This window comes from Scyliorhinus torazame, chromosome 2 (genome assembly GCF_047496885.1).
Source record: "Scyliorhinus torazame isolate Kashiwa2021f chromosome 2, sScyTor2.1, whole genome shotgun sequence".
NCBI classification, from domain to species: domain Eukaryota; kingdom Metazoa; phylum Chordata; class Chondrichthyes; order Carcharhiniformes; family Scyliorhinidae; genus Scyliorhinus; species Scyliorhinus torazame.
In genome coordinates this window covers 317,044,302-317,071,394 of record NC_092708.1, presented here as the reverse complement: position 1 = coordinate 317,071,394, position 27,093 = coordinate 317,044,302, and the positions used below count along the sequence as shown (strand labels likewise).

General features: G+C 44.6%; 1 protein-coding gene across 10 annotated transcripts in view; it reads left to right on the top strand.

The window, feature by feature from the left end:
• arid4a (AT-rich interactive domain 4A) overlaps positions 1-27,093 on the top strand; it is a 187,505-nt gene that overhangs the window by 107,881 nt on the left and 52,531 nt on the right. For all 10 annotated transcript variants that reach the window (XM_072489314.1, XM_072489269.1, XM_072489277.1 and 7 more), the window contains 2 exons: positions 6,005-6,102; positions 19,617-19,821. In XM_072489314.1, coding sequence (XP_072345415.1) covers positions 6,005-6,102; positions 19,617-19,821 — 303 coding nt within the window. The remainder of the gene's footprint in view (positions 1-6,004; positions 6,103-19,616; positions 19,822-27,093) is intronic.

The window sequence follows — 27,093 nt, the reverse complement described above, 5'->3', positions numbered from 1 at the left end:
TCTCCTGCAACATTACCACGTCCGCCTTCAGTGCCCTCAGGTGCGCGAACACACGTGCCCTCTTAACCGGCCCATTTAACCCTCGAACATTCCAGGTGATCAGCCGAGTTGGGGGGCAAAGTGCCCCCTCGGCTGCTCAGCCATCCCCTTTCTTGGGCCTGCCCCCAGCCCATGCACCGCGCCTCCTCCGCCCCGCCACAGACCTCCTCACTGTCCCTCTACCGAAGTCCCTCCCTCGTCAGCAGAACCACTTATTCCAACTCCACCCCCCCCTCCCCCCCAGCAACACTACTCTAAAATCTAACCTATATAATAAACTAAACATATGCACACACCCCCACTGTGCTTCCGTGAGCTAGCTTACCCAGCGAGCTTGGTGGCCCCCGCCCCGGCGCCAAAATGTCTCCCACCTATTGTTCCCTCACTTCCTCCCCCCCCCCGCCCCGCTCATACAAACAGATCCCCTCCTCTAATCCCCACACAATCACCCAGCTGCAAAAAAAACACCACCCACCGAAACTCAAAACAAGCACGTCTCCATCCCACAAAAGTGCACATCAACGAAAAAGACATTGCCAATATCCACCAAAAAGGAAACCCAAAAACAAGAGAACTTTTTCCCCCCCTCCCCCCACTTCTTAAACAGAACTCAAAAACAGAAGAGAAAAAATAAGAGGAGAAAAAACAAATTTAAAAAAGAAAGGGGCCCAATATAAGCCAACAGCTTGCATCACAGTTAGAGCGTTCTCAGCCCCCCACCACTCCTTTTCTTTTCGCAAATTTCAGCGCATCTTCGGGCGACTTAAAATAATGATGCTGGTCCTCATATGTGACCCAAAGACGAGCCAGATAGAGCAGTCCAAACTTCACCTGTTTCTTGAAGAAGATTGACTTAAAGTTGGTTGAAGCCTGCCCTTTTCCTAGCCACCTCCACACTCGGGTCCTGGTACACCCGGAGGATACTCTTGTCCAACGTACAGCTATGCGTTCACTTGGCCCACTGAAGAATACATTCCTTGTCCAGGAACCTGTGGAATCTCACCACCACTGCCCTCGGAGGGTCCCCCGCTCGCGGCTTCCTCGCAAGCGCTCGATACGCCCTGTCCACCTCCAAGGGTCGGGAGAATGCCCCCTCCCCCAGCAGCTTTTCGAACATACCCGCTACGTATGCCCCAGCATCCGCTCCCTCATCCCCCTCCAGGAGCGTGACAATTCTTAAGTTCTGCCGGCGGGACCTATTCTCTAGGTCCTCCACCTTCTCCAGAATTCTTGTCTGCTGGTCCCGCAGACATCCCCACCTCCAGCTCCACCGCTGTTTGATGCTCCTCCTGCTCAGCCAGCGCCTTCTCAACCTTCTGGATCGCCCGATCCTGGGCGTCCAATCTGTGCCCCAGCCGATCAATCGACTCTTTAATCGTGTCCAGACAGTCCCGTTTCTGCTTGGCAAAGCCGTCCTGGATGACCTGCATCAACTGCTCCATTGATCGCTGCGTCGACACCCCAGGGGTCCGGTCCTCAGCCATGCTGTCTCCTGCTGCAGCTTCAGCACAGCTCTTGCCTATCTTCCTATTTCTGCCTTTTCGTGCACTTCTGGTTCTTTCCTCCTGACACCGATACGTGTAAACGGTGCCCAATTACCTCAGGGCGGCATGGTGATCCAGTGGTTACCACTCCTGCCGAATGGCGCCGAGGACCTGGGTTTGATCCCGGCCCTGGATCACTGTCCGTGTAGAGTTTGTACATTCTCCCCGTGTCAGTGTGGGCCTCACACCCACAACCCACAAGATGTGCAGGATATATGGATTGGCTGCGCTATATTGCCTCTTCATTGGGGAAGAAAAGAACTGGGTATTCTAAATTTATATTTTAAAAAAACATTATCAGAGGTTAAGGAATGAATGGCCATATTTATTGGTTTGTGTGATGTGTATTTATTTCAAAATTTTATGGGGTTTTTTCTCCCTCTCACCACTTGGGTTTGCTTGTATAATTTGGTTGCATAGAGAATTGCTGAACAACATTTAAAATATTTGCCATTCCAGCCTGGAATTTGATTATCAAATTGTTCAATAGTGACTTGGGACAAGTTGCTTGAAGGTCCTTCCATTGTAGGCTTGCACTTTGCTTACATCAACTCTACAAAAGTTAAAACGGGGAACTCTTAAGGAAACACTGATACAAACTAATGTGCACCCTTATTTTGATACCACTATACCAAATTAAGTGTTGATGCCCAAGACAAAGTTTAAATTTGTGTTCATTTAACATAACCTTTCCGAAGTGGGCAGTTTGATTAAATAGTTGTTCATATTACTTTTTCAAAAAGTTACCTGATACAATCGTTCCTCGCTTAACATTGCCGTTGCATGCCTGAAAAGTGCAACTTTAAGTGAAACTCCTTTAAGCAAATCAAATTTTCCCATTGCAGCCCATGCAAAAGCTGTAGTTAGGTTCTGTAGGACCTTTCTCATCCGAAAAAAGCATAAAAACATTGTACCTTGTAAACTGAACCCTACTTGGTACTTGGAAAGATTTTTCTCTATAGCCTCGCACCAGAAAAGTTTCACAGGAGGTGCACTCTGTAGCCACCTGAGTTGGCCACTTCCCGACTTAAAATGGATAACCGCAAAGGCTGAAGGGAAATTCAGCCAACACAGGCAAAGACTAGCAAATACAGAAATCATGTATATTGGAACCTGCAAAACAACCAGACAGCACCGAAACAGCCATCTGCATAGTAATGTAGCAGCCATCTACATAGTAATGTGCGATTCCCAGGCACAATGACAACAGTTAAGGTAAACAAAGCCAAGCCAGACTCCTTGGCGCCAGCAGGAGCCAAGACAAAGGAAGGCCAACAGACACTTAGGACCGCCCAGAGATCAGGGAACCGCTCCAGCATTGGAGAAATCGATTCAAGTGATCGGAAAGTAGTCGAATCACTTGGAACCAGGTACGGGGTCCGCCCCGAAGGGCGGGAAACCCCTGGGGACTATAAAGTAAAGCCCCCAAGTTCAAATCGTTCTTCTTTGGCAGGGTCACTGAGCAACTTGAACCAACCCTTGACAGTGACCTGTCTTGTTGCCTCCAAGCAAATAAGTCTCAAGTCAAGGCTCGCTACGAGATAGGCGCTCCTAGCTACCAGTCCATACCAGCTTTGAATCCCGTAGACTCAGGATCTGAACGAAAGGCCATTTGTTCCCCTGACCTGTAGGGCCAGTCCGAAGCTAAGTATAGGCCTGTTAGTTATAGAAATAGCCTAGAAAGTGGAGAATCAGGCCCTTAGAATTATTTCTGGAGCGGGGAACAAAAGACGACGGCAAGATCGGCTCCTCTGGGGTGCCCAGATCTCAAAGTTGAAGGCCCTCCACACCGTGCACCCACTGACATCGCAACCCCCCCCCCCCCCCCCCCCCCCCCCCCCGCAGACATTCGCAACACCCACAACTCAACATTCCCTGAAGCAGTGCTGTCCAGTAGAAATTGCTGACCAGCCAGATACAAGGCTAGGATAAAATGTTTTCATCACGTGCTCATTTTGGTACCAGAATCAATGGAAAATGTTGGTAAATGTTGAACATAGAACATGAATATACAGTGCAGAAGGAAGCCATTTGGCCCATTGCGTCTGCACCAACCCACTTAAGCCCTCACTTCCACCCTATCCCTGTAACCCAATAACCTTTGTAACCTTTTTTTTTTCGGTCACTAAGGGCAATTTATCATGGCCAATCCACCTAACTTGCACATCTTTGGACTGTGGGAGGAAACCGGAGCACCCGGAGGAAACCCACGCTGACATGGGGAGAACATGCAGACTCCTCCGCACAGTGACCCAGCGGGGAATCGAACCTGGGACCCTGAAGCTGTGAAGCAACAGTGCTAGCCACTTGTGCTACCGTGCTGCTCTTTGTTTTTCATGAAAACTAAATGCTCTTTTTATTTAAAGGGAAAAAGATCTTATTAAATCAAGTTCAATTTAAAATATCTCCGATATCTGCTAGATGTAGCACACCATCTGCCACCATTCAGTGTAAAACTTTTCATACTATCTATTTGACCAAAGACTGGAGTTCTGGCAAGAATTAATCTGAAACAGCACACCTTTGCTCTAGGTTTATGTCCAACAATTTAAAGTGGCACATGGACATCATCAGAATGATTGCTGAGAATGTTAATTCTCAGAACAAGATTCTTTCGACCCACCCCTGCATTCTCCAGTTAGATGCTGCTTGTTTTTAGTTTGGTTTGCTTTGTTCTGTTGACATGGAGTGGTTTTCAGTTTGGTGAATGTTGACAACTCCACTTTCCATGCAGTGTTGTTGGCAAAAAGTTTAGTACTTCGGCAAATGCTGTGTAAAAGTGAGTGCTGAGACTTTATACTCAATGGCTGTCTTATCAAAATTTACTAACCAAAATGTAATTAACCATATTTGGATTTCTATATTTTTTAAAATTTTAGAGTAACCAATTATATATATTTTTCCAATTAAGGGGCAATTTAGCATGGCCAATCCACCTAACCACATCTTTGGGTTGAGGGGGTGAAACCCACGCAGACATGGGGAGAATGTGCAAACTCCACACGGACAGTGACCCGGGTCCTCAGCGCCGCAGTCCCAGTGCTAACCACTGCTCCACATGCCGCCCGGGATTTCTATTTTTAACCACATTTAGCCAACCTATTGGACAAGTGTCCGAAATTATCCATCCATGGATGGCTACCGTAACTTGGTTATGAAGCCACCTGATGTGATGAGTGCTGATGGTTTTGGTGCTGAAACATTCTACTGCATTGAGACTCTCTGGACTACTGATCCAACTGACCATTCCCAGGACAAACTAGATTGAAATTAGCACTTTGTACAAAATAATAAGGCCAATTACAGCTGTTTTCACCGTGTTTGGTGATATTTGTCAGGGTAGCAATTATAGTGAGGCAGAATTAAACTAACCAGCCGTAAACTCTCGTTTCCTAAAGTGCTGAAACTTCCTACTTGTTTTGCATCCATAATGAACTGTATGTGAAGTAAACAAATAGGGACATTTAACATCAAAAAGCTGCTTTTCAATGTAAATAATTTGTTTATGCTTCAGTGACCGTTGCTGCTTTATAGCTTTACCTATAGACCTCAATTGGCTTCGTTGAGTGAATATTTTCTTCTGTCTTATACTTGGCTACATGTGTGTCATTGTATTTTGAAATGAATTGGTATCCTATACATTGTAATCAATTTTGGCAAAAGATAGCGTTGGAAACTTATTGCACTACACTGTTTGAAATTGTGTGCATTCGGGCGGCATGGTGGCGCAGTGCAGCCTCACGTTACTGAGGACTGGGTTCAATCCCGGCCCCGGGTCAGTGTCCATGTGGAGTTTGTACATTCTCCGTGTCTGCATGGGTCTTAGCCCCACAACCCAAAGATGTGCAGGGTAGGTAGATTGGCCACGTTAAATTGTCCCTTAATTAGAATCTTTTTTAAATTGTGTGCATTAAATAAACGTAAAATACATTAAAATGCTGCCTGCCGTATTCAGTGGATGTCATTTAAGTGAACCTTTCTGTTAGATTAGTCATTGAAGTGTCAAGTTCACAACTACTATCAATATATGTCATTACATTAGCTCTTGACTGAATCATTTTAGCTGGAAATGCCTCAGTGGTATATTTTTGCCAGTTTCATATATTTAAATCTCAAATATACTTTCTGCTTAAATTATTTAATGACATCGCCTAACAATCTTTAGAAAACTGTCAACATTCCTGAAAATATCCCAGTTTAGTTACACAAACAATTATGTAACTGGAAATTCTGAATTTCTGTCGAGTGGATGAAGTGATGTGGCAAATTAGTCTTTTAGTTGACTAGAATTGATTGTGTGAACTGTTACTGGGTAATAGTAGAACCATACAAAGCTGGATTGATGAACTATTTTAGAATATTGTCTTTTTTTTTTGTCTGCTATCTGAAATTTAGTTACTAAATTCTGCTTCTCTCTGCAGATTGACAGTGGTTCTGTGTGGAAACAAATATATATGGACCTTGGCATTCCAATTTTGAACTCTGCTGCCTCTTACAATGTAAAAACAGCTTACAAGAAGTAAGTAGCTCTGATATATTTACTTTTTACGGAAAACTCAGTTTACTCATTGGGTAATTTTTTGTGTATATGGAGGCAAAGATTCACTTTAAAAATCTTCCTGGGAAGACAGAGGGTGAAACTTTATATCTTCATGTTTGCATTTTTCCGTTAATCCTACTTTTCTGTTAATTAGTTCACTGTGTTAATAGAGCACGTTGCAGATACTTCAAACAAGTTTTGTAATTCAAGAGGAAATTGTGTGTCTGATTTATTTTGCAATGCACTAATATTCTAAACAACACTGAATTCTTCAGAATTTTCTTTCATTCTGATTCTGTTCAACTCAAAACACAATGTCTCCGTTTATCACTGAGCAAGATGGTCAGACTCCACAAGTTGCAGATTCACAATCATTTCTTAGTTGCAGCTTGTTGATATGGAATGTGTAAATCTTTTCAATTTCTACGTGTGGCCAGGACAGACTGAAGAACTTTAATGGCCAGGTAATCTTTCTGCTTAAACAAACTTGAGTATAACGCCAAGAATCTGTTTTAAGAAAAATATCACCAGACTAAATGCTGATAAGAGGTAAGTACGATAAATGATCTGATTCCCTAAGGCTTTTTTTTTTGATCCTGTGAATAGAGCTACATGAAGGAACTCTCTTAACTGATGAAAGGTTAACGTAGGGCAATAGGATTGTCTTGTAATGCACAACTATTAGGATTGCTGTTTGATTGGCTTCTATTTTTCTCAAGATTCTGTTGCCTACACATGACTGACTATTTAATTGTGCTGATACAAATAATTGGGTAATTAGAAAGAAAAAGAAAGTAACAACTCTAGATTACTCTCTTGTGTTTAGTTTATCAGGATACTCCTGAAGGTAAACCCTTGCTCCCTGTGATTCAAGTGTGCCTTTACTCTCCAATTTGTACTGAACCCAGGGGGTGGCCTTATATTATCTTCCTTAGCCTAAGAAGGAAGTTGAATAAATAGACCATGGCGTAGTCTATAAATGCTAAACATATTTATTAGAAACAATGTGCATTTATATAGCATCTTTTATGTCTCCAGATGTCCCAAAGCGCTTTACAGCCTGAAGTGTTTGCAACAATCTTCAGCCAGAAGTGCCGAGTGGATGATCCTTCTCAGCCTCCTCCTGAGGTCCCTACCAACACAGATGCCAGTCTTCAGCCAATTCTATTCACTCCACGTGACATCAAGAAACGGCTAAGTGCACTGGACACAGCAAAGGCTATGGGCCCTGAGAACATCCCGGCTGTAGTGCTGAAAACCTTTACTCCTGAACTAGCCACACCCCTAGCTAAGCTGTTCCAGTACAGCTACAACACTGGCATCTACCCGACAATGTGGAAAATTGCCCAGGTATGTCCTGTCCACAAAAAGCAGGACAATTCCAAACCGGCCAATTATTGCCCTATTAGCTTACTCCCAATCATCAGCAAGGAAACAGTAGGAGTTGTCAACAGCACATTGAAAATAGCATTCACTCACCAATGGTCTGCTCGCTGGTGCTCTTGTTTGGGTTCCACCAAGATCACTCAGTTCTAGACCTCATTACAGCCTTGGCACAAATATAGACACAAGAGCTGAATTCTAGAGGTGAAGTCTGACTGCTTTTGACACCAAGGCAGCATTTGACCAAGTACGGCATCAAGGAGGAGCCCTAGTAAAATTGAAGTTGATGGGGATCAGGGGAAAAAACTCTTTGGTGGCTGAAGACATACTTGGCACAAAGGAAGGTTGTTGTGGTTGTTGGAGGCCAGTCTTCTCTGCCTCAGGGCACTTTTCAGTAGTCCAGAGGGCAGTATCCTAGACCGAACTGTCACCAGCTGTTTCACCAATAACTTTACCTTGTTCAATGTCAAACATGTAGCTGACAACTGTTGTTTGCACTATGTTCATCTCTGTTGCAATTCCTTAGATAATGTAACTTACCATGCCCATATATTGCAATGCTTGGAGAATATCCCTAGCTGATACATGGCAGGTAACATTCACTCCAGGAAATGAGCATCTCAAAGAAGAGAGAACCTAACCACCTTGTAATGATATTCAATGTTGCCATCATTGAGTCCCCAAACATCAGCATCCTGGGGATTATCATTGATCAGACTGGGCCAGTTATAGTGGGTCAATCTTGTGTGACACACTCCCTGACTCCTCAAAGTCACTATATCCTCTCCACTAACTGAAAGGCACAAGCCAGGGATGTGCTGGAATACTCTCCAATTGCCTAGATGGTTGTAGCTGCAATAACAAACAAGAAGCTTGGCACCAGCGAGGACAAAGCAGTCTGCTTGATCGGCTCCTTATCTATTAGGGTAAACATCCACCCCTCCCCATGCATTGTTACTCTGCTGTAGCTTAGTGTGTGTTATTTGTAAGATACTTTGCAGCAACTGGCCAAAACATTTCAACAGAAGCCCGTGACCTCCAGCTTAAAGGACCATGACAGCAGGTGTATGGAAACACTCTTAATTCCCAAGTTTCCCTCCACTTTGCACGTCATCCTGACTTGAACATTGACCCCCTTTCCATAATTCTTGTTATGTCAAAATCCTGAGACTCTTGAACAACATTTGCAAGCATCTTTGCCTCAAGAACTGCAGCGGTTCAAAAAGGACCATCAACACTTAGCTAACTGTAACAAGAGGTGGGGAGATAATGCCAGACCTGCCAATGATGCCTACATCTTGAAATCAAATTTATTTTAAAAACTAACTACGTTTTAAGTGTAATCAGTTTTGCTTTATAGGCAAACCGATAAATGAACAAAATCAGTGCCTTAGATTGCTTGTAGTTATAGGCCAAATTGTCCACCCCTGGAATATAGAATGCATGAACTTTTGTATCCGCTATGCTAAATTGCAATCTAAACAATAATACATTAACCATTATATAACACCTCGCTGCTTTGTTATGTCTGGCTTAGTTATCTGATTACTTCAGACCGCTGTCTCAATTTGAACATGACAACTCAAAATCATTTTTTAAAAGAAAATTGTTGAGTCAAAGGAAACTTAGATTAGCCACTTACCTGAAAAAGATTAGGTTTGAATTGAATGGCTTCGTCCCGTTTGTTTGGTAATTGACCAGGTATGAGATCTATTCCTGGGAACGTACATCTTAATGAACTCTGAAATTTTCTGAAAGCAAATCTGGTTTTTAAACCCCAAATGTATCATTCGGAAGAAACCAGTACTAAAATATGTCATAATGCTTAATTTGTATTACTGGGAACTTTTGCATTTTTACTACTCTGTGCTGCAAAGCTGCATGTGTCTTGGCATTAATGTAAGGTTAGTAGCATTTGTGTGGGTTTCCTCTGGGGGCTCCGTTTTCCTCCCACAAGTCCCGAAAGACGTGCTATTAAGTAATTTGGACATTCTGAATTCCCCCCCTGTGTACACGAACAGGCGCCGGAATGTGGTGACTCGGGGCTTTTCACAGGAACTTCGTTGCAGTGAAAAAGCCTACTTTTGACACTAATAAAGATTATTATTATTATTATTATTATTATTATTATTATTATTATTATTATTATTATAGAGTTCAGCGGCAATAGATAATGGAATAGATGCTCCATTCATTGTTTGTGGCTGTTCACAGTTGCACATCGTAGAGTTACTGCGGTTGCTACTCAATTCCCGTATCACGACTTTTGTGTATGCTAGTTTCTAGTTAGTCGAGATACCCTCAGCTTGCTCAGGGTTGATAGCCTCCAGCTGTGATGTGTTCATGGATGGGGTTTAATATTCTCTGATGGGGCACACTGCAAGAGGAGCTTTGATACAGGAGTTGCAATGGTTGACCGAGTGCATCCAACTGCATCTCGACTTCTACTCTTCGCAGGATGGTTCTTAAAAATTGGGTGGTGAAGTCATGAGATTATGTTTCTTTTGTCTCTGACTATGGCTGTGTTTTTTTAATGTATCGAAGTGCAATACCCAAAAGTAGATAAAGATCATCTCCCTTGGTAGGTTTAAGGCAGCCTCTAATGCAACTGCATTAGGCATTAAGAATTTAACTTAATTTCTTTGTAATGGGAAGAATGTTTCCATATTTGACGGCAAAAAAACTGAGCTGGAATCCTAATAGTGTTTGAGTCAGTATTCCATTTTGAGTTCTGCTTTTCGGGTATGCTTTTCCTAAGTTCAGTTTGAGCTTTGGTCTTGATTGTGTTCTTTGTATCCTATAACTTTTCTTTTCATGCTGCACTATCATTTACATTGAACTTCATTGCACACCTCTCTCCTGTTCATAATTTGTTCGGTGACATAATTCAAAAAAGTCATTAGCTTTTACACATACACCAATGACCGTTAGCCCTATCTCTGTGCCTTCTCAATCAACATCATGGTTTTCACCCCTTTCTCCAAGACCTACATGAACGATGGTTGCAACCAGCTTAACATCAGCAAAATAAAGCCTCCCTTTTCAATGCAACATTTATGTCCTTATTTCCATTCTTAACTCTTGAGTTGTATGCCAGAGCTGGTCAATTGCTGTTATTCTGTAACACAACACAAGAACTAGGAGCAGGGGTAGGCCATCTAGCCCCTTGAGCGTGCTTCGCCATTCAATAAGATCATGGCTGATCTTTTTGTGGACTCAGCTCCACTTACCCGCCCGCTCACCGCAACCTTTTATTCATTTACTGTTCAAAAATTTATCTACCTCCGCCTTAAAAACATTTAACGAGAGAGCCTCAACTGCTTCACTGGACAGGGAATTCCACAGATCCACGACCCTTTGGGTGAAGAAGTTCCTCCTCAACTCAGTCCTAAATCTGCTCCCCCTTATTTTGAGGCTACTCCCCTAGTTCTAATTTCACCCGCTAGTGGAAACAAGCTCCCTGCTTCTATCCAAAGAGAAAGTGCTGGAAAATCTCAGCAGGTCTGGCAGCATCTGTACGGAGAGAAAAGAGCTAACGTTTCGAATCCAGGTGACCCTTTGTCAAAGCTAAAACACAGACAGTGGGAAATATTTATACTGTGGAGTGAGAATCTATTCCCTTCATAATTTTATATGTTTCTGTGAGATCCACCCTCATTCTTCTAAATTCCAATGAGTACAGACCCAGTCTAGTTAGTCTCTCCTCATAAGCTAATCCTCTCAACTCCAGAATCAACCTAGTAAATCTCTTTTGCATGCCCTCCTGTGCCTATACATCCTTTCACGAGTAAGGAGACCAAAACTGTATACAGTACTCCAGGTGTGGCCTCACCAGCACCCGATACAGCTGCACCATAACCCCCCTGCTTTTAAACTCCATCTCTCTAGCAATGAAGTTCAAAATTCCATTTGCCTTAATTACTTGCTGCACCTCCATACAAACGTTTTGCAATTCATGCACAAGGACACCCAGGTCCCTCTGCACAGCAGCATGCTGCAATTTTTTTAGCCATTTAAATAATAGTCCATTTTGCTGTTATTCCTACCAAAATGGATGACCTCACATTTACCAACATTGTACTCCATCTGCCAGACCCTTGTCCACGCACTTCAACTATCTAAATCCCTCTGCAGACTTTGTGTCCTCTGCACACTTGGCCCTACCACTCATCTTAGTGTCATCTGCGAACTTTGTATATTACACTTGGCCCCTCCATTCCAGGACATCTATGTAACTTGTAAACAATTGCAGACCCAACACTGATCCCTGAGGCACACCACTAGCCACCGATCACGAGCCAGAAAAACACCCTTTATCCCCACTCTTTGCTTTCTGTCAGTTAACCAATCCTCTATCCATGCTAATACGTTACCTTTAACGCCATGCACCTTTATCTTATGCAGCAGCCTTTTGTACAGCACCTTGTTGAATGCCTTCTGGAAATCCAGATACACCACATCCATCGGTTCCCTGTTGTCCACCGCGCTCGTAATGCCTTCAAAGAATTCCACTAAATTAGTTGAACATGACCTGCCTTTCATGAACCCATGCTGTATCTGCCCAATGGAACAATCTCTACCCAGATGTCTCGCTATTTACTACTCAATGATAGATTTAAACATTTTCCCCACTAAGTTAAGCTCACCAGCCTATGGTTACCCACCTTTTGTCTACCTCCTCTTTTAAACAGTGGCGCCACATTTACTGTTTTCCAATCTGCTGGAACCACCCCAGAGTCCAGCGGATTTTGGTAAATTCCCACACGCTCATTTGCTACTTTCCCCTCACCACCTCTTTCAGTACCCTAGGATGCAATCCGTCAGGCCAGAAGAATTGTCTATCTTTAGCCTATTAGCTTGTCTAACACTACCTCCTTAGTGATAATGATCATTTCTAGGTCCTCACCTGCCATAACCCCCATGCCAACAATTAATGGCATGTAATTTGTGTCTTCTGTTATGAACACCGACACAAATGACTCCGCCATTTCCTCATTTTCTCATTTGCCATTATTAAATTCCTCTTCCCATCCTCTAAAGGACTAATGTTTACCTTAGCTACTCTTTTTTGTTTGAAATATTTGTAGAAACTTTTGCTATCTGTTTTATATTCTGAGCTAGTTTACTCTCAATCTATCTTACTTTTCTTTACAGCTTTTTTGCGTAGCTTTCTGTTGACCTTTAAAGATTTCCCAATCCTTTAGTTTCCCACTAATCTTTGCCACATTTGTATGTCTTTTCTTTCAATTTGATACCCTCCTTTATTTCCTTAGATATCCATGGCTGATTATCGCTTTTCCTACAGTCCTTCCTTTTCACTGTTATATACTTTTTGGGCATCACTTCAATCTAATTAGGTGTGTGGAGTTACGCTGGGTGTGTTTTTAGTATGGTGGCCAGGCTTTGAGTTTCTTTCTTTATTTAAATTAAATCACACTTGGGCAAAGTTGCATCACAGAAACCTGGCAGCATCGTCACAATACTGATAATTCAGGGGCGAAAGCTTGAAGTTCATAGCTTCAGTTTGCCTCTCATCAACTGTTTTCTTAGCATACCAATGGAGAATTTATGATTATTTAAAAACAATTGGGTATCCACAGGGAGAATTTTCTGGGAACATTGTTCTGAGAGAAATCTCTAACTCTGTCCACGGGTATAGCACTGGACGCTTCCTTCCTTATATATGACCAGTGGAACTATTTATTTTCCACCTCCAGAACATTACTTTCTTCAGCCAACTCTCTTTGTTCTGCTATTGAAACCCTAATCCACATTTTTATCATCTTGAGATCCTCCATTCTTTTTGTTGCTGGTATTTTTGTTTTCATACTTCATAAGCTCAGTGAATCCAGAATGCCATGGTTTTGCCTTTCTTTGCACCAAGACATTTTCACTTGGTTTTCAGTGCTGTAGAAGTGTCAAAAACAGCTTGCATTTCTTCGATACCTTTAACATAGAAGAATGTTCCTGCATGACTCAGGCAAACCGAAAACTGATGTCAGTCAAAGATGAAGCCAGAAGGACGTCCAAAGTCTTGCCAAAAGAGGAGAATTTTAAAGAAACTCAAAGGATAAACGGAGAGATGAAAGGATTTTGGGAGGGAATTTGAGAGAGCAGAACCTAGGCAACAGAAGGCAGAGCACGTGTTGGGATGATTGTGCACTCCCGATTCACAAGAGCTCAGTCAGACGGATAGAGAGTGGGGCTAGAGAAGGTTACAAAACAAAAGGGAAGGGTGCAACCAAGCAAGAATTTAAACACAATTTAAAAAAAGAAAAGTAATTTATGGTGTTGGACCTTGAGCCACCGTAAGCCAGTGAGAACTAATGTGATGCACAAACATCTGGGATAGGATGCAGACATTTTTGGATGAGCTGGTGTTTAATAGAGCATGGGAAGTCAGTTGAAAGAATTGGCATCATCAAGTGGGGATGTGATAAGGATATGAATGCGAGTTCCAGTGACAAATGGGTTTGGGCAGCAGTTAGAGACTGGCCATCAGGAAAGCTATCTGACAGTTCTGAGGAAGTGGAGGAATTGAGAGAGTTTGTACTATTGGCATACCTTTAAAAGCTGACACCATGGCTTTGGATGATGTTGCCAATCTGTAAATTGGCTAAGGCATCTTGGACTCTGTGAAAAAGTGTGGTTGTTGAAGGCATCGGCTACAATTGACTAGTTAAAATTTGAATCAAGCAAGGGCAGTCTCCGAATTGGACAATGGGGAAGTGGCATTGGAGGAGGATCCTGTGATGAGTTGTATTCAAAGTTGAGGATGAGGATTCATACTGCACCATAATCAATCACTAAAAATGTTGTTCATGACTTTGGTTAGCGTTATTTGATGCTGTGAGAGGAACGGCAACTTGATTGAAGGGCTTTAAACGGCTTCAATTGTAAAATTTCTCCACATCATTTACCTCCATAATCGTTGTTATTTCCTCCAATCATGTGGCCCTGCAAATTATCTTCACTCATTTTTCACCAGTTGAGTTCTCATTTATCAATTCTACCATTAGTTTAAATGGTGGAAAATTAAGTACATTGTTATCCAAACTTAGGAGCAGGTTGGGGGATGTCTGATTTGAAAAATAAATTGCTGGAAAAGCCAAGTAAAATCCCATCTATGATTTGACAAAGAGCTTTGACAAAGAGTCATCCAGATGTGAAACATTAGCTCCCTTCTCTCGCCACAGATGCTGTCAGACCTGCTGAGATTGTCCAGTATTTTCTCTTTTTGTTTCAGATTCCAGCATCTGCAGTAATTTGCTTTTATCCATCTATGATTATTTATTAAAATTTTAAATACAGTAACACAATGAAATATGACTCTACTAAAGACATTGGAATCTGCATGATAAAATTAATAGTTTACTCTTCTATCCTGAACTCTTCAATCAGAAAGGCATTTGATCTATTTAGAACAGATTATTGCACTATATTATTTTATACGTATATTAGGAACAAGAGGGTAGCTGGAGAGTTGGTCCACTCGAGGACAAAGGAGGGAAATTATGCGTAGAACCAAAGGAAGTAGGTGAGAACCTTGATGAGTATTTTGCATCGGTTGTCACAGGAGAGGGGCAGGTTGATTGGTGGTGTCTTGGAGGGATATGTAAATACTTTAGAACAGGTCATAATTACGAGGGAGGAAATGTTAGGTGTGTTAAAAAGCATGAAGGTGGACAAATCCCTTGGCCCAGATGGCATCTATCCCAGATTACTGAGGGAGACAAGAGATGAAATCGCTGGGCCTCTAACAGAAATGTTTGTTTCCTCGTGGCCACAGGTGAGATCCCAGAGGATTGGAAGATAGCCAATGTTGTCCCCTTATTTAACAAGGGTAGCAAGGATAACCCAGGTAATTATAGGCCAGTGAGCTTGATGTCAGTGATAGTGAAATTGTTGGAAAAGATTCTCAGAGATAGGATCTATGCACATTTGGAAGTGAATGGTCTTATTAGTGACAGCTAGCATGGTTTTGTACGAGGGAGGTCTTGTCTCACTAATTTAATTGAGTTTTTTGAAGAGGTGACAATAATGATTGATGAGGGAAGGGCTGTGGATGTTATCTACATGGACTTTGGTAAAGCATTGACAAGGTCCCTCATGGCAGGCTGGTGTAAAAGATTAAATGACACTGGGTTAGGGGTGAACCAGCTAGATGGATTCAGAACTGGCTTGGCCACAGAAGACAGAGGGTAGCAGTGGAAGGGTGTTGTTCCGAATGGAGGGCTGTAACTAGTGGTGTTCCGCAGGGATTGGTACTGGGACCTCTGTTTGTAATATATATAAATGACTTGGACGAAAACATAGCTGGTCTGATTAGCAAGTTTGCAGATGATACTAAGATTGCAGGAGTTGCGGATAGTGATGTAGATTGTCAGAGTACAGCAGGATATAGATAGGCTGCAAAATTGGGTGGAGAAATGGCAGATGGCATTTAACCCAGACAAATGCAAGGTGATGCATTTTGGTAGATCCAATTCAGGTGGGAGCTATAAAATAAATGGCAGAACCATCAGGAGCATAGACACACAGATCTGGACGTGCAGGTCCACAGTTCCTTAAAAGTGGCAGCACAGCCGGTAATGGTGGCAGCCCTGAGGGTGTGGGGGCAGCATATGGGGTTGGAGGGGGCGTCGGTGTGGGCGCCGATATGTGATAACCACTGGTTCGCTCTGGGGGGGGGCGTTCAGGAGATGGCAGCAGGTCGAGAGATTTGGAGATCTTTTTATTGATGAGGGCTTCCCAAGATTGGAGAAGGAGTTTGAGTTGCTAGGTGGGAATGGGTTCTGGTACCTGCAAGTGTGGGATTTTGCGAGGAGGCAGGTTGCGACCTTGCCGCACCAGGGGTTACAGGATAAGGTGGTATCGACAACATGAGTAGGTGAGGGGAAAGTTTCAGAGATCTACAAGGAACTAATTTGAGTGGGAGGGAGCCCCGATAGGGGAGGTGAAGAGAAAGTGGGAAGAAGAGGTGGGTGGGGAGTTGGACGCCGGATTATGGGAGGAGGCCCTGAGGCGAGTCAATGCATTCTTGTTGTGTGCCAGGTTCAGCCTGATACAATTTTAAGGTGGCCCACAGGGCTGACATGACTGTGGCCCAGATGAGCAGGTTCTATGAGAGGGTGGAGGTTAGCTGTGTGGGGGGTTCTGCTAACCATGTCCATATGTCTTAGACATTTTCGAGGCTGAGGGGTTTCTGGCAGGGGTTTGCTGACGTCATGTCAGAGATATTAAATGTGAGGGTGGTATCAAGTCCTCTTTGGCGTGTCGGAAGATCCGGAAGCCCAGGGGGTGAGAGAGGTCGATGTCCTGGCCTTTGCCTCCCTGGTGTCCTGGAGACTGATCCTACTGGGGTGGAGGGACTCGGCGCGCCCCCCCCCCCCGAAGTTGGGGGTATGGGTTAGCGACATGGCGGGGTTTCTCAGACTCAAAAGAAAGCAAGTTCGCCCTGAGGGGGTCGTGGCAGCTGTTCATCGACTTCTTCGAGAAAAATTAGGCTGTCGGGGGGGGGGGGGGGGGGGGGGTGGCGGTCCTGAGGGGGTGGCGGTCATGGGGTGGCGGCGAGTACGGACAGGAGAAGCAGTGGAGGGGGGGTTGGGGTAGGAGGTACTGTTTGTGTAAGCCATGTTGGCTGGGGGTTGCCACTGGGGGGAGGGGAGATTGGTTGTATTGTTTTGTTCTTGTTGAAACCTGATGTTCAAAATTATAAATGCCTCAATAAAATATTTTCTAAAAAAAAAAGTGGCAGCACAGGTGGAAATGGTGGTAAAGAAAGCACATGGTATGCTTGCCTTCAAAGACTATAAAAGCTCGCAAGTTATGTTACAATTATATAGAACGTTGGTTAGGCCACATTTGGAATATGGGGTGAAATTCTCCGGTATTGGCGCGATGTCCGCCGACTGGCGCCCAAAATGGCGCAAATCAGTCAGGCATCGCGCCGCCCCAAAGGTCCGGAATGCTTCGCATCTTTGGGGGCCGAGCCCCAACCTTAAGGGGCTAGGCTGGCGCCGGACACATTTCCGCCCCGCCAGCTGGCGGAAAAGGCCTTTGGTGCCCCGCCAGCTGGCGCGGAAATGACATCTCCAGGCGGCGCATGCGCAGGAGCGTTAGCGGCCGCTGACTGCATTCCCGCGCATGCGCAGTGGAGGGAGTCTCTTCCGCCTCCGCCATGGTGGAGACCGTGGCGAAGGCAGAAGGGTAAGAGTGCCCCCACGGCACAGGCTCGCCCGCGGATCGGTGGGCCCCGATCGCGGGCCAGGCCACCGTGCCCCCCCCCCCCCCCGGGGCCAGATCGCCCTGCGTCCCCCCAGGCCCCGGAGCCCGCCCGCGCCGCCTTGTCTCGCCGGTAAGGTAGGTGGTTTAATCCACGCCGGCGGGACAGGCATTTTAGCGGCGGGACTTCGGCCCATCCGGGCCGGAGAATCGCGGGGGGGGGGCCGCCAACTGGCGCGGCGCGATTCCCGCCCCTGCCGAATATCTGGTGGTGGAGAATTGGGCAACCGGTGGGGGCGGGACTCACGCCAGCCCCCGGCGATTCTCCGACCCGGCGGGGGGTCGGAGAATCTCGCCCATGGTGTCCAATTCTGGTCACCGCACTACCAGAAGGACGTGGAGGCTTTGGAGAGAGTACAGAAAAGGTTTACCAGGATGTTTCCTGGCATGGTGTTTATTAGCTATGAGGGGTGATTGAATAAACTGGGATTGTTCTCCCTAGAGAAACGTAGGCTGAGGGGCGACCTGACAGAAGTTTATAAAATTATGAGTGATATAGACAGGGTGAACACTTTTGGAGGCTTTTTCCCAGGGCGGAAATATTACAAGGGGGCACAAATTGAGGAGGGATAGGTTGAGTGGAGATGTGCGGGGGAAGTTTTTTTATACAGAAGGTGGTGGCGGCCTGGAATGCACTGCCAAGTGAGGTGGTTGGGGCAGATACTTTAACTACCTTTAAGACTTATCTGGATAGATATGTGAACGGACGGGATGTAGAAGGATATAGGCAGTTGGTCTAGATAGGACACATGATCTGCGCAGGCTTTGGAGGGCCGAAGGACCTGTTCCTGTGCTGTACTGTTCTTTGTTCTATATTCTGTCAGATCCAGGACTACAGTCTTGCTTCCCTTAAATTATTGCAATATTTCCATCAAAGACATTGACTGGAATTCTCTGGCCATTTGGATTCTCTGTTCCCGCTGGCAGCGCACCCTTGCTCATGGGTTTCCCAGCAACATGGGCTGTCTTCAATGGGGAATCTCATTGACAAGTGGGGGGGAAAACAGAGAATCCCGCCAGCATTGAATGGTGCGCTGCCGTGAAACAGGCGGCTGGGAGACTCTTAAATCCGGCCCATTGTCTCTTTCCCTGAAACTGCTACCTATTGATCTGAATTTTATCACAATCTACTGCAACCTTTCAAATAAGAATATAGTTTTTAAAAACTCATTATCACAGCTTCATATCAAAGCGCCAGAATCCCTGGTTCGATTCCCGGCTTGAGTCACTGTCTCTGCGGAGTCTGCACATTCTCCCCGTGTCTGCGTGGATTTCCTCCGGGTGCTCCGGTTTCCTCAAGTCCCAAAACACGTGCTTGTTAGGTGAATTGGACATTCTGACTTCTCCCTCGGTGTACCCGAACAGGCGCCGGAGTGTGGCGACTAGGGGATTTCCACAGTAACTTCATTGCAGTGTTAATGTAAGCCTACTTGTGACAATAATGAAGATTATTATTAGATTTGTTTGCTTTTTAAAAAATGCTCATGGATATTTTTTTAAACTCATGAATGATTATTCATTTTCTGAAAGCGCTTGGCTATAAAACATATAAGCTTCATTTAGATGATCATCTTTCCTGACTGAAATTAATATGTCAAAATTATAGCATGAATTGTGTAATTTTATTTAATTGTAAAAGGTTTGTAACTGAACAAATGATGTATTCCAACTGATGCCCTGATTGGGTTTCTTTATGATTATGAAATATTTTGAACATTATTCTTGACTTCCTGCCTGCCAATGTTATATATTTGAATCTAGATAGAGTCAATTATTTTGTTTAACATCAAATCTGTGCCTTTCCTTTCCTTTTCTTTGCATCCTAGATACTTGTATGGCTTTGAGGAATACTGTCGTGCAGCTGACCTTGGTTTCAGGACCATTCATCACATGGAACCTGTAGGAAGACCAGTGGAAAAGGATGAAGAGAATGGGACATGTGATCCAAAGAAAACACCTACAACTTTAGATGATGAGAAAAGTGATGACACTGAAAATGACAAAGAGGAAAAAGAAGTGAGATCTCCGAGAGTAAGTAATTTTCCAGCTTGAAACTAATTGCTGACAGGACATTGTAATGGTTAAAAATTGGATTTTCTGTACAACTGTCTATGCAGCATCAACATTGGTTGCTTCAGAATCGTCATCATCCTAATGAAGAATTTCAAGTATAAATCACAACAGTATTGCCACACCTCAGGAAATTTTACATTTTGCCTGTAAATGTTGTGGTATTGTTGTGAATTGTGTGGAATAAGTTTGTGATCCAGTCTCCAGTTGTCTTCCTGATAATGGATTTAATTTGATCAGTTTGCACAGAAGGAATTAAATTCAGAGTAGATTATCTAAAATCTTTGGGTAGCGCAAACTGTCTTGTGGTAACTGCTTTGAAGTTGCTTAGATGAATTCTGTATTACCTGTCATAATAATAACCTCGAATAGAATCATAATTCAGAATTAATTTAAGATTTGTTTCACACACTAGGGAAATTCCCCACCGCTGAAGAAAACTAGGGTGATGGGGCCAGGGAGGAAGAAGTTCAGGACATGCTTATCCCTTTAAATCTGCCCAACAAATTGAGGAATCTTTTTAATTTCTGAAGACAGGAAGCTTCAACAGACAGGATACATCAATACCACCTAGTGGTTGAATCAAGAACTGTATGCTGGAGACTTGAAAGAGAAATACCTTCAAACTAGATGATGCATAGAGTAGATGTTCCAATTTTCTTTACCCGTTTCGTGAAGAACATAACAAATAGGAGCAGGCCATTTGGCTCCTCTAGCCTGCTTTGTCATTCAATAAGATTATGGCTGATCTGTTTGGGGCTTTATTGAAGATTAACAACCATTTCAGAGATTAAATTCCTCCTTCTAACTTAAACGGGAGACTGCTTATTTTGAAACTGTGTCCTAGCTCTGGATTCTCCCTTGAGACCAGAACATCCTCTCAGCATCTACCAAGCCTTCCATCAGAATCTTTCCTCATAGTACTCAGTCTTACTTGGATGCTGTTCCACAGCTACCAATTTCTCTCCCTAAAACTGATTTTCAGGCCAGTTGTAGTTCTCTCTTTACACAGGCAGATTGGGAATTTAACCTGAAATCTTCGTGTCTAGTCCCAAGGGAGGGTGGAGTCAATATAAAAAAACTTTTGATTCTTCATCTATTCAATCTATTGATTGCTATTCAGTAACTTTTGTTGGGATATGTGCTTGTGGAGTTAACTAATGCACTGTGCCTTTTACACACTTGATTATTGGAGGAGCTCTGGCACAACGTAGATGTAAAAAAGGATTAAACAATCAAATGTGCTGGCTGCAACAAACAATTACTCCTTTATCTTGTGTTCATCTGTGTTGGTTTAACATTGTCGTGTTATAGAACATAGAACTGTACAGCACAGTACAGGCCCTTCGGCCCACGATGTTGTGCCGAACTAGTCTGAAACTAAGATCAAATCAACCTACTTCCAATCATTCTAGTGCCCTCCATATGCCTATCCAATAACCGCTTGAAAGTTCCTAAAGTGTCCGACTCCGCTACCATAGCTGGGAGTGCGTTCCACGCCCCAACCACTCTCTGAGTAAAGAACCTCTGACATCCCTCCTATATCTTCCACCATGAACCTTATAGTTATGCCCCCTTGTAACAGCTACATCCACCCGCGGAAAAAGTCGCTGAACGTCCACTCTATCTATCCCTCTCATCATCTTATACACCTCAATTAAGTCCCCTCTCATCTTCCTTCGCTCTAATGAGAAAAGCGCTAGCTCCCTCAACCTTTCCTCATAAGACCTACCCTCCAATCCAGGCAGCATCCTGGTAAATCTCCTTTGCACCCTTTCCAATGCTTCCACATACTTCCTATAATGAGGTGACCAGAACTGCACACTACTCCAAATGTGGTCTAACCAAGGTCTTGTACAGTTGCAGCATAATCTCACGGCTCTTAAACTCAACCCCCCTGTTGATAAATGCTAACACACTTTAGTCCTAGGCTCTCCCATGAGGAGGTTTGCACTGAGTGCTGAATTTGGTGCATTTGAGTGCTATAGTGAGAGTTTGGTGACTGAGGGAGTTAGGTGAGGAGGGAGCTCCTTTCATTTCCTTTCCTACATTTCCGCAAAGAGCGAGAAGGGAGCCAGGAGTTTACAGAGAGTGCAGCTGACTGGGAGCAGAGTCGGAGGGCGGAGGTCCAGTTGGTCCACAGGGCAGCTATATTCTGTAAGGTCAGAGGGGATGGACGCTAGGCTAGTTGCATGCTCCTCCTGTAGGATGTGGGTGGTGAGGGATACCACCGGTGTCCCCGCTGACTATACCCGCGGGAAGTGCATCCAACTCCAGCTCCTCAAAGACCGTGTTAGGGAACTGGAGCTTCGGATCATCCGGGAGGCAGAGGGGGTGATAGAGAAGAGTTACAGGGAGGTAACCACACACAAGGTACAGGACAAGAGTAGCTGGGTTACAGTCCGAGGAAAGAAAACAAACAGGCAGACAGTGCAGGGATCCCTCGTGGCCGTTCCCCTTCAAAACAGGTTTACCGTTTTGGATGCTGTTGGGGGGGATGACCTACCGGGGGAAGGCCCTAGCGGCCAGGTCTCTGGTACTGAGTCCGGCTCTGGGGCTCAGAAGGGAAGGGTGGAGAATAGAAAAGCAATAGTAGTAGGAGATTCAATGGTTAGGGGAATAGATAGGAGATTCTGTGGTCGCGTGCTAGACTCCCGGAAGGTATGTTGCCTCCCGGGTGCCAGGGCCAGGGATATCTCGGATCGTGTCTTCAGGATCCTTAAGGGGGAGGGGGAGCAGCCAGAAGTCGTGGTGCACATTGGTACCAACGACGTAGGTAGGAAAAGGGGTGTGGAGGTAATAGACGAGTTTAGGGCGTTAGGCTGGAAGTTAAAAGCCAGGACAGACAGAGTTGTCATCTCTGGTTTGTTGCCGGTGCCATGTGATAGCGAGGCTAGGAATAGGGAAAGGGTACAGTTGAACACGTGGCTGCAGGGATGGTGTCGGAGGGAGGGCTTCAGGTATTTGGATAATTGGAGCGCATTCTGGGAAAGGTGGGAACTGTACAAGCAGGACGGGTTGCATCTGAACCAGAGGGGCACCAATATCCTGGGAGGGAAGCTTTCTAGTACTCTTCGGGAGGGTTTAAACTAATTTGGCAGGGGAATGGGAACCAGATTTGTAGTCCAGCAACGAAGGTAGCCGATATTCAGGACGCCAAAGCGTGTAGTGAGGCAGTGGGGAAGGGAACACTGACAAAGGAGAGTACTTGCAGGCACGGAGATGGGTTGAAGTGTGTTTACTTCAATGCAAGAAGCATCAGGAATAAGGTGGGTGAACTTGAGGCATGGATCGGTACTTGGGACTACGATGTGGTGGCCATCACGGAAACCTGGATAGAAGAGGGGCAGAAGTGGTTGTTGGAGGTCCCTGGTTATAGATGTTTCAGTAAGATTAGGGAGGGTGGTAAAAGAGGTGGGGGGGGGTGGCTTTGTTAATTAGAGATAGTATAACAGCTGCAGAAAGGCAGTTCAAGGAGTATCTGCCTACTGAGGTAGTATGGGTTGAAGTCCGAAATAAGAAAGGAGCAGTCACCTTGTTAGGAGTTTTCTATAGGCCCCCCAATAGTAGCAGAGATGTGAAGGAACAGATTGGGAAACAGGTTTTGGAAAGGTGCAGAAGTCACAGGGTAGTAGTCATGGGTGACTTTAACTTCCCAAATATTGAGTGGAAACTCTTTAGATCAAATAGTTTGGATGGGGTGGTGTTTGTGCAGTGTGTCCAGGAAGCTTTTCTAACACAATATGTAGATTGTCCGACCAAAGGGGAGGCCATATTGGATTTGGTACTTGGTAATGAACCAGGGCAAGTGATAGATTTGTTAGTGGGGGAGCATTTTGGAGATAATGACCACAATTCTGTGACTTTCACTTTAGTAATGGAGAGGGATAGGTGCGTGCAACAGGGCAAGGTTTACAATTGGGGGAAGGGTAAATACAATGTTGTCAGACAAGAATTGAAGTGCATAAGTTGGGAACATAGGCTGTCAGGGAAGGACACAAGTGAAATGTGGAACTTGTTCAAGGAACAGGTACTACGTGTCCTTGATATGTATGTCCCTGTCAGGCAGGGAAGAGATGGTCGAGTGAGGGACCCATGGTTGACAAGAGAGGTTGAATGTCTTGTTAAGAGGAAGAAGGAGACTTATGTAAGGCTGAGGAAACAAGGTTCAGACAGGGCGCTGGAGGGATACAAGATAGCCAGGAGGGAACTGAAGAAAGGGATTAGGAGAGCTAAGAGAGGGCATGAACAATCTTTGGCGGGTAGGATCAAGGAAAACCCCAAGGCCTTTTACACATATGTGAGAAATATGAGAATGACTGGAGCGAGAGTAGGTCTGATCAAGGACAGTAGTGGGAGATTGTGTATTGAGTCTGAAGAGATGGGAGAGGTCTTGAACGAGTACTTTTCTTCTGTATTTACAAATGAGAGGGGCCATATTGTTGCAGAGGACAGTGTGAAACAGAATGGTAAGCTCGAGGAAATACTTGTTAGGAAGGAAGATGTGTTGGGCATTTTGAAAAACCTGAGGATAGACAAGTCCCCCGGGCCTGACGGGATATATCCAAGGATTCTATGGGAAGCAAGAGATGAAATTGCAGAGCCTTTGGCAATGATCGTTTCGTCCTCACTGTCAACAGGGATGGTACCAGGGGATTGGAGAGTGGTGAATGTCGTGCCCCTGTTCAAAAAAGGAACTAGGGATAACCCTGGGAATTACAGGCCAGTTAGTCTTACTTCGGTGGTAGGCAAAGTAATGGAAAGGGTACTGAAGGATAGGATTTCTGAGCATCTGGAAAGACACTGCTTGATTAGGGATAGTCAGCGCGGATTTGTGAGGGGTAGGTCTTGCCTTACAAGTCTTATTGAATTCTTTGAGCAGGTGACCAAGCATGTGGATGAAGGTAAAGCAGTGGATGTAGTGTACATGGATTTTAGTAAGGCATTTGACAAGGTTCCCCATGGTAGGCTTATGCAGAAAGTAAGGAGGCATGGGATAGTGGGAAATTTGGCCAGTTGGATAACAAACTGGCTAACCGACAAGTCAGAGAGTGGTGGTGGATGGCAAATATTCAGCCTGGATCCCAGTTACGAGTGGCGTACCGCAGGGATCAGTTCTGGGTCCTCTGCTGTTTGTGATTTTCATTAATGACTTGGATGAGGGAGTTGAAGGGTGGGTCAGTAAATTTGCAGATGATACGAAGATTGGTGGAGTTGTGGATAGTGAAGAGGGATGTTGTTGGCTGCAAAGAGACATAGATAGGATGCAGAGCTGGGCTGAGAAGTGGCAGATGGAGTTTAACCCTGAAAAGTGTGAGGTTGTCCATTTTGGAAGGACAAATATGAATGCGGAATACAGGGTTAACGGTAGAGTTCTTGGCAATGTGGAGGAGCAGAGAGATCTTGGGGTCTATGTTTATACATCTTTGAAAGTTGCCACTCAAGTGGATAGAGCTGTGAAGAAGGCCTATGGTGTGCTAGCGTTCATTAACAGAGGGATTGAATTTAAGAGCCGAAGTACTGTGTACAGTTCTGGTCGCCTCATTTTAGGAAGGATGGTGGAAGCTTTGGAAAAGGTGCAAAGGAGATGTACCAGAATGTTGCCTGGAATGGAGAGTAGGTCTTACGAGGAAAGGTTGAGGGTGCTAGGCCTTTTCTCATTAGAACGGAGAAGGATGAGGGGCGACTTGATAGCGGTTTATAGGATGATCAGGGGAATAGATAGAGTAGACAGTCAGAGACTTTTTCCCCGGCTGGAACAAACCATTACAAGGGGACACAAATTTAAGGTGAATGGTGGAAGATATAGGGGAAATGTCAGAGGCAGATTCTTTACCCAGAGAGTAGTGGGGGCATGGAATGCACTGCCTGTGGAAGTAGTTGAGTCGGAAACATTAGGGACCTTCAAGCAGCTATTGGATAGATACATGGATTACTGTAGAATGCTATAGTGTAGATTAATTTGTTCTTAAGGGCAGCACGGTAGCATTGTGGATAGCACAATTGCTTCACAGCTCCAGGGTCCCAGGTCCGATTCCGGCTGGGGTCACTGTCTGTGCGGAGTCTGCACATCCTCCCCGTGTGTGCGTGGGTTTCCTCCGGGTGCTCCGGTTTCCTCCCACAGTCCAAAGATGTACAGGTTAGGTGGATTGGCCATGATAAATTGCCCTTGGTGTCCAAAATTGCCCTTAGTGTTGGGTGGGATTACTGGGTTATGGGAATAGGGTGGAGGTGTTGACCTTGTGTAGGGTGCTCTTTCCAAGAGCCGGTGCAGACTCGATGGGCCGAATGGCCTCCTTCTGCACTGTAAATTCTATGATAATCTATGATTAATCTAGGACAAAGGTTCGGCACAACATTGTGGGCCGAAGGGCCTGTTCTGTGCTGTATTGTCTATGTTCTATGAAACATCCTCTCAGCATTTACCCAGTCAAGCCCCTTAAGCATCCTGTATGTTTCAGTGAGATCACCTCTCATCCTTCTAAATTCCAATGAATAGTCCCAACCTGTTTAACCCTTGCTCACAAGACAATCCCTCCATACCAGGGATCATCCTAGTGAGCCTTCTCTGAACCTCCTCCAATTAAATAATGTATTTTCTTAAATAAGTAGGCCAAAACTGCTCACAGTACTCCAGATATCTCTCCACGGTCTCATCAGTACGTTGTACAGTTGCAGCAAGACTTCCCTACTCTTATACTCCCAACTCCCCTTGAAATAAGGACTAACATTCCATTAGTCTTTCTGATGACCTGATGCACCTGTGTGCTAGCTTTCTGTGTTTTGTGCACAAGCACCCCCAAGTCCCTTTGTAATGCAGCTTTCTGCAGTTTTTCTTACGTTCTCCCTTCCAAAATGAAAACATCCCACATCATACTCCATTTGCCAACTTTCACTGACTTACCTAACCTATTAATATCTCTTTGCAAACGCGTTGTATCCCTCTTGCAACTTGCCTTTCCACCTATTTTTGTGTTGTCTGCCATTTATGCTTCAGTACATTCGCTTCCTTCCTCCAAGTCATTCTTATATATTATAAACAGTTGCAGTCCCAGCAGTGATCCCTATGGAATTGCGCTGGTTACAGGTTACCAACCTGAAAAAGAACCCCTTATTCCCACTCGCTGTTTCTTGCCCATTAGTCAGTTCTCTATCCATGCCAATATACTACCTCCCAACACCATGGGCTCTAATCTTATGACTTAACCTTTTCTGAGGTACCTTGTTGAATCC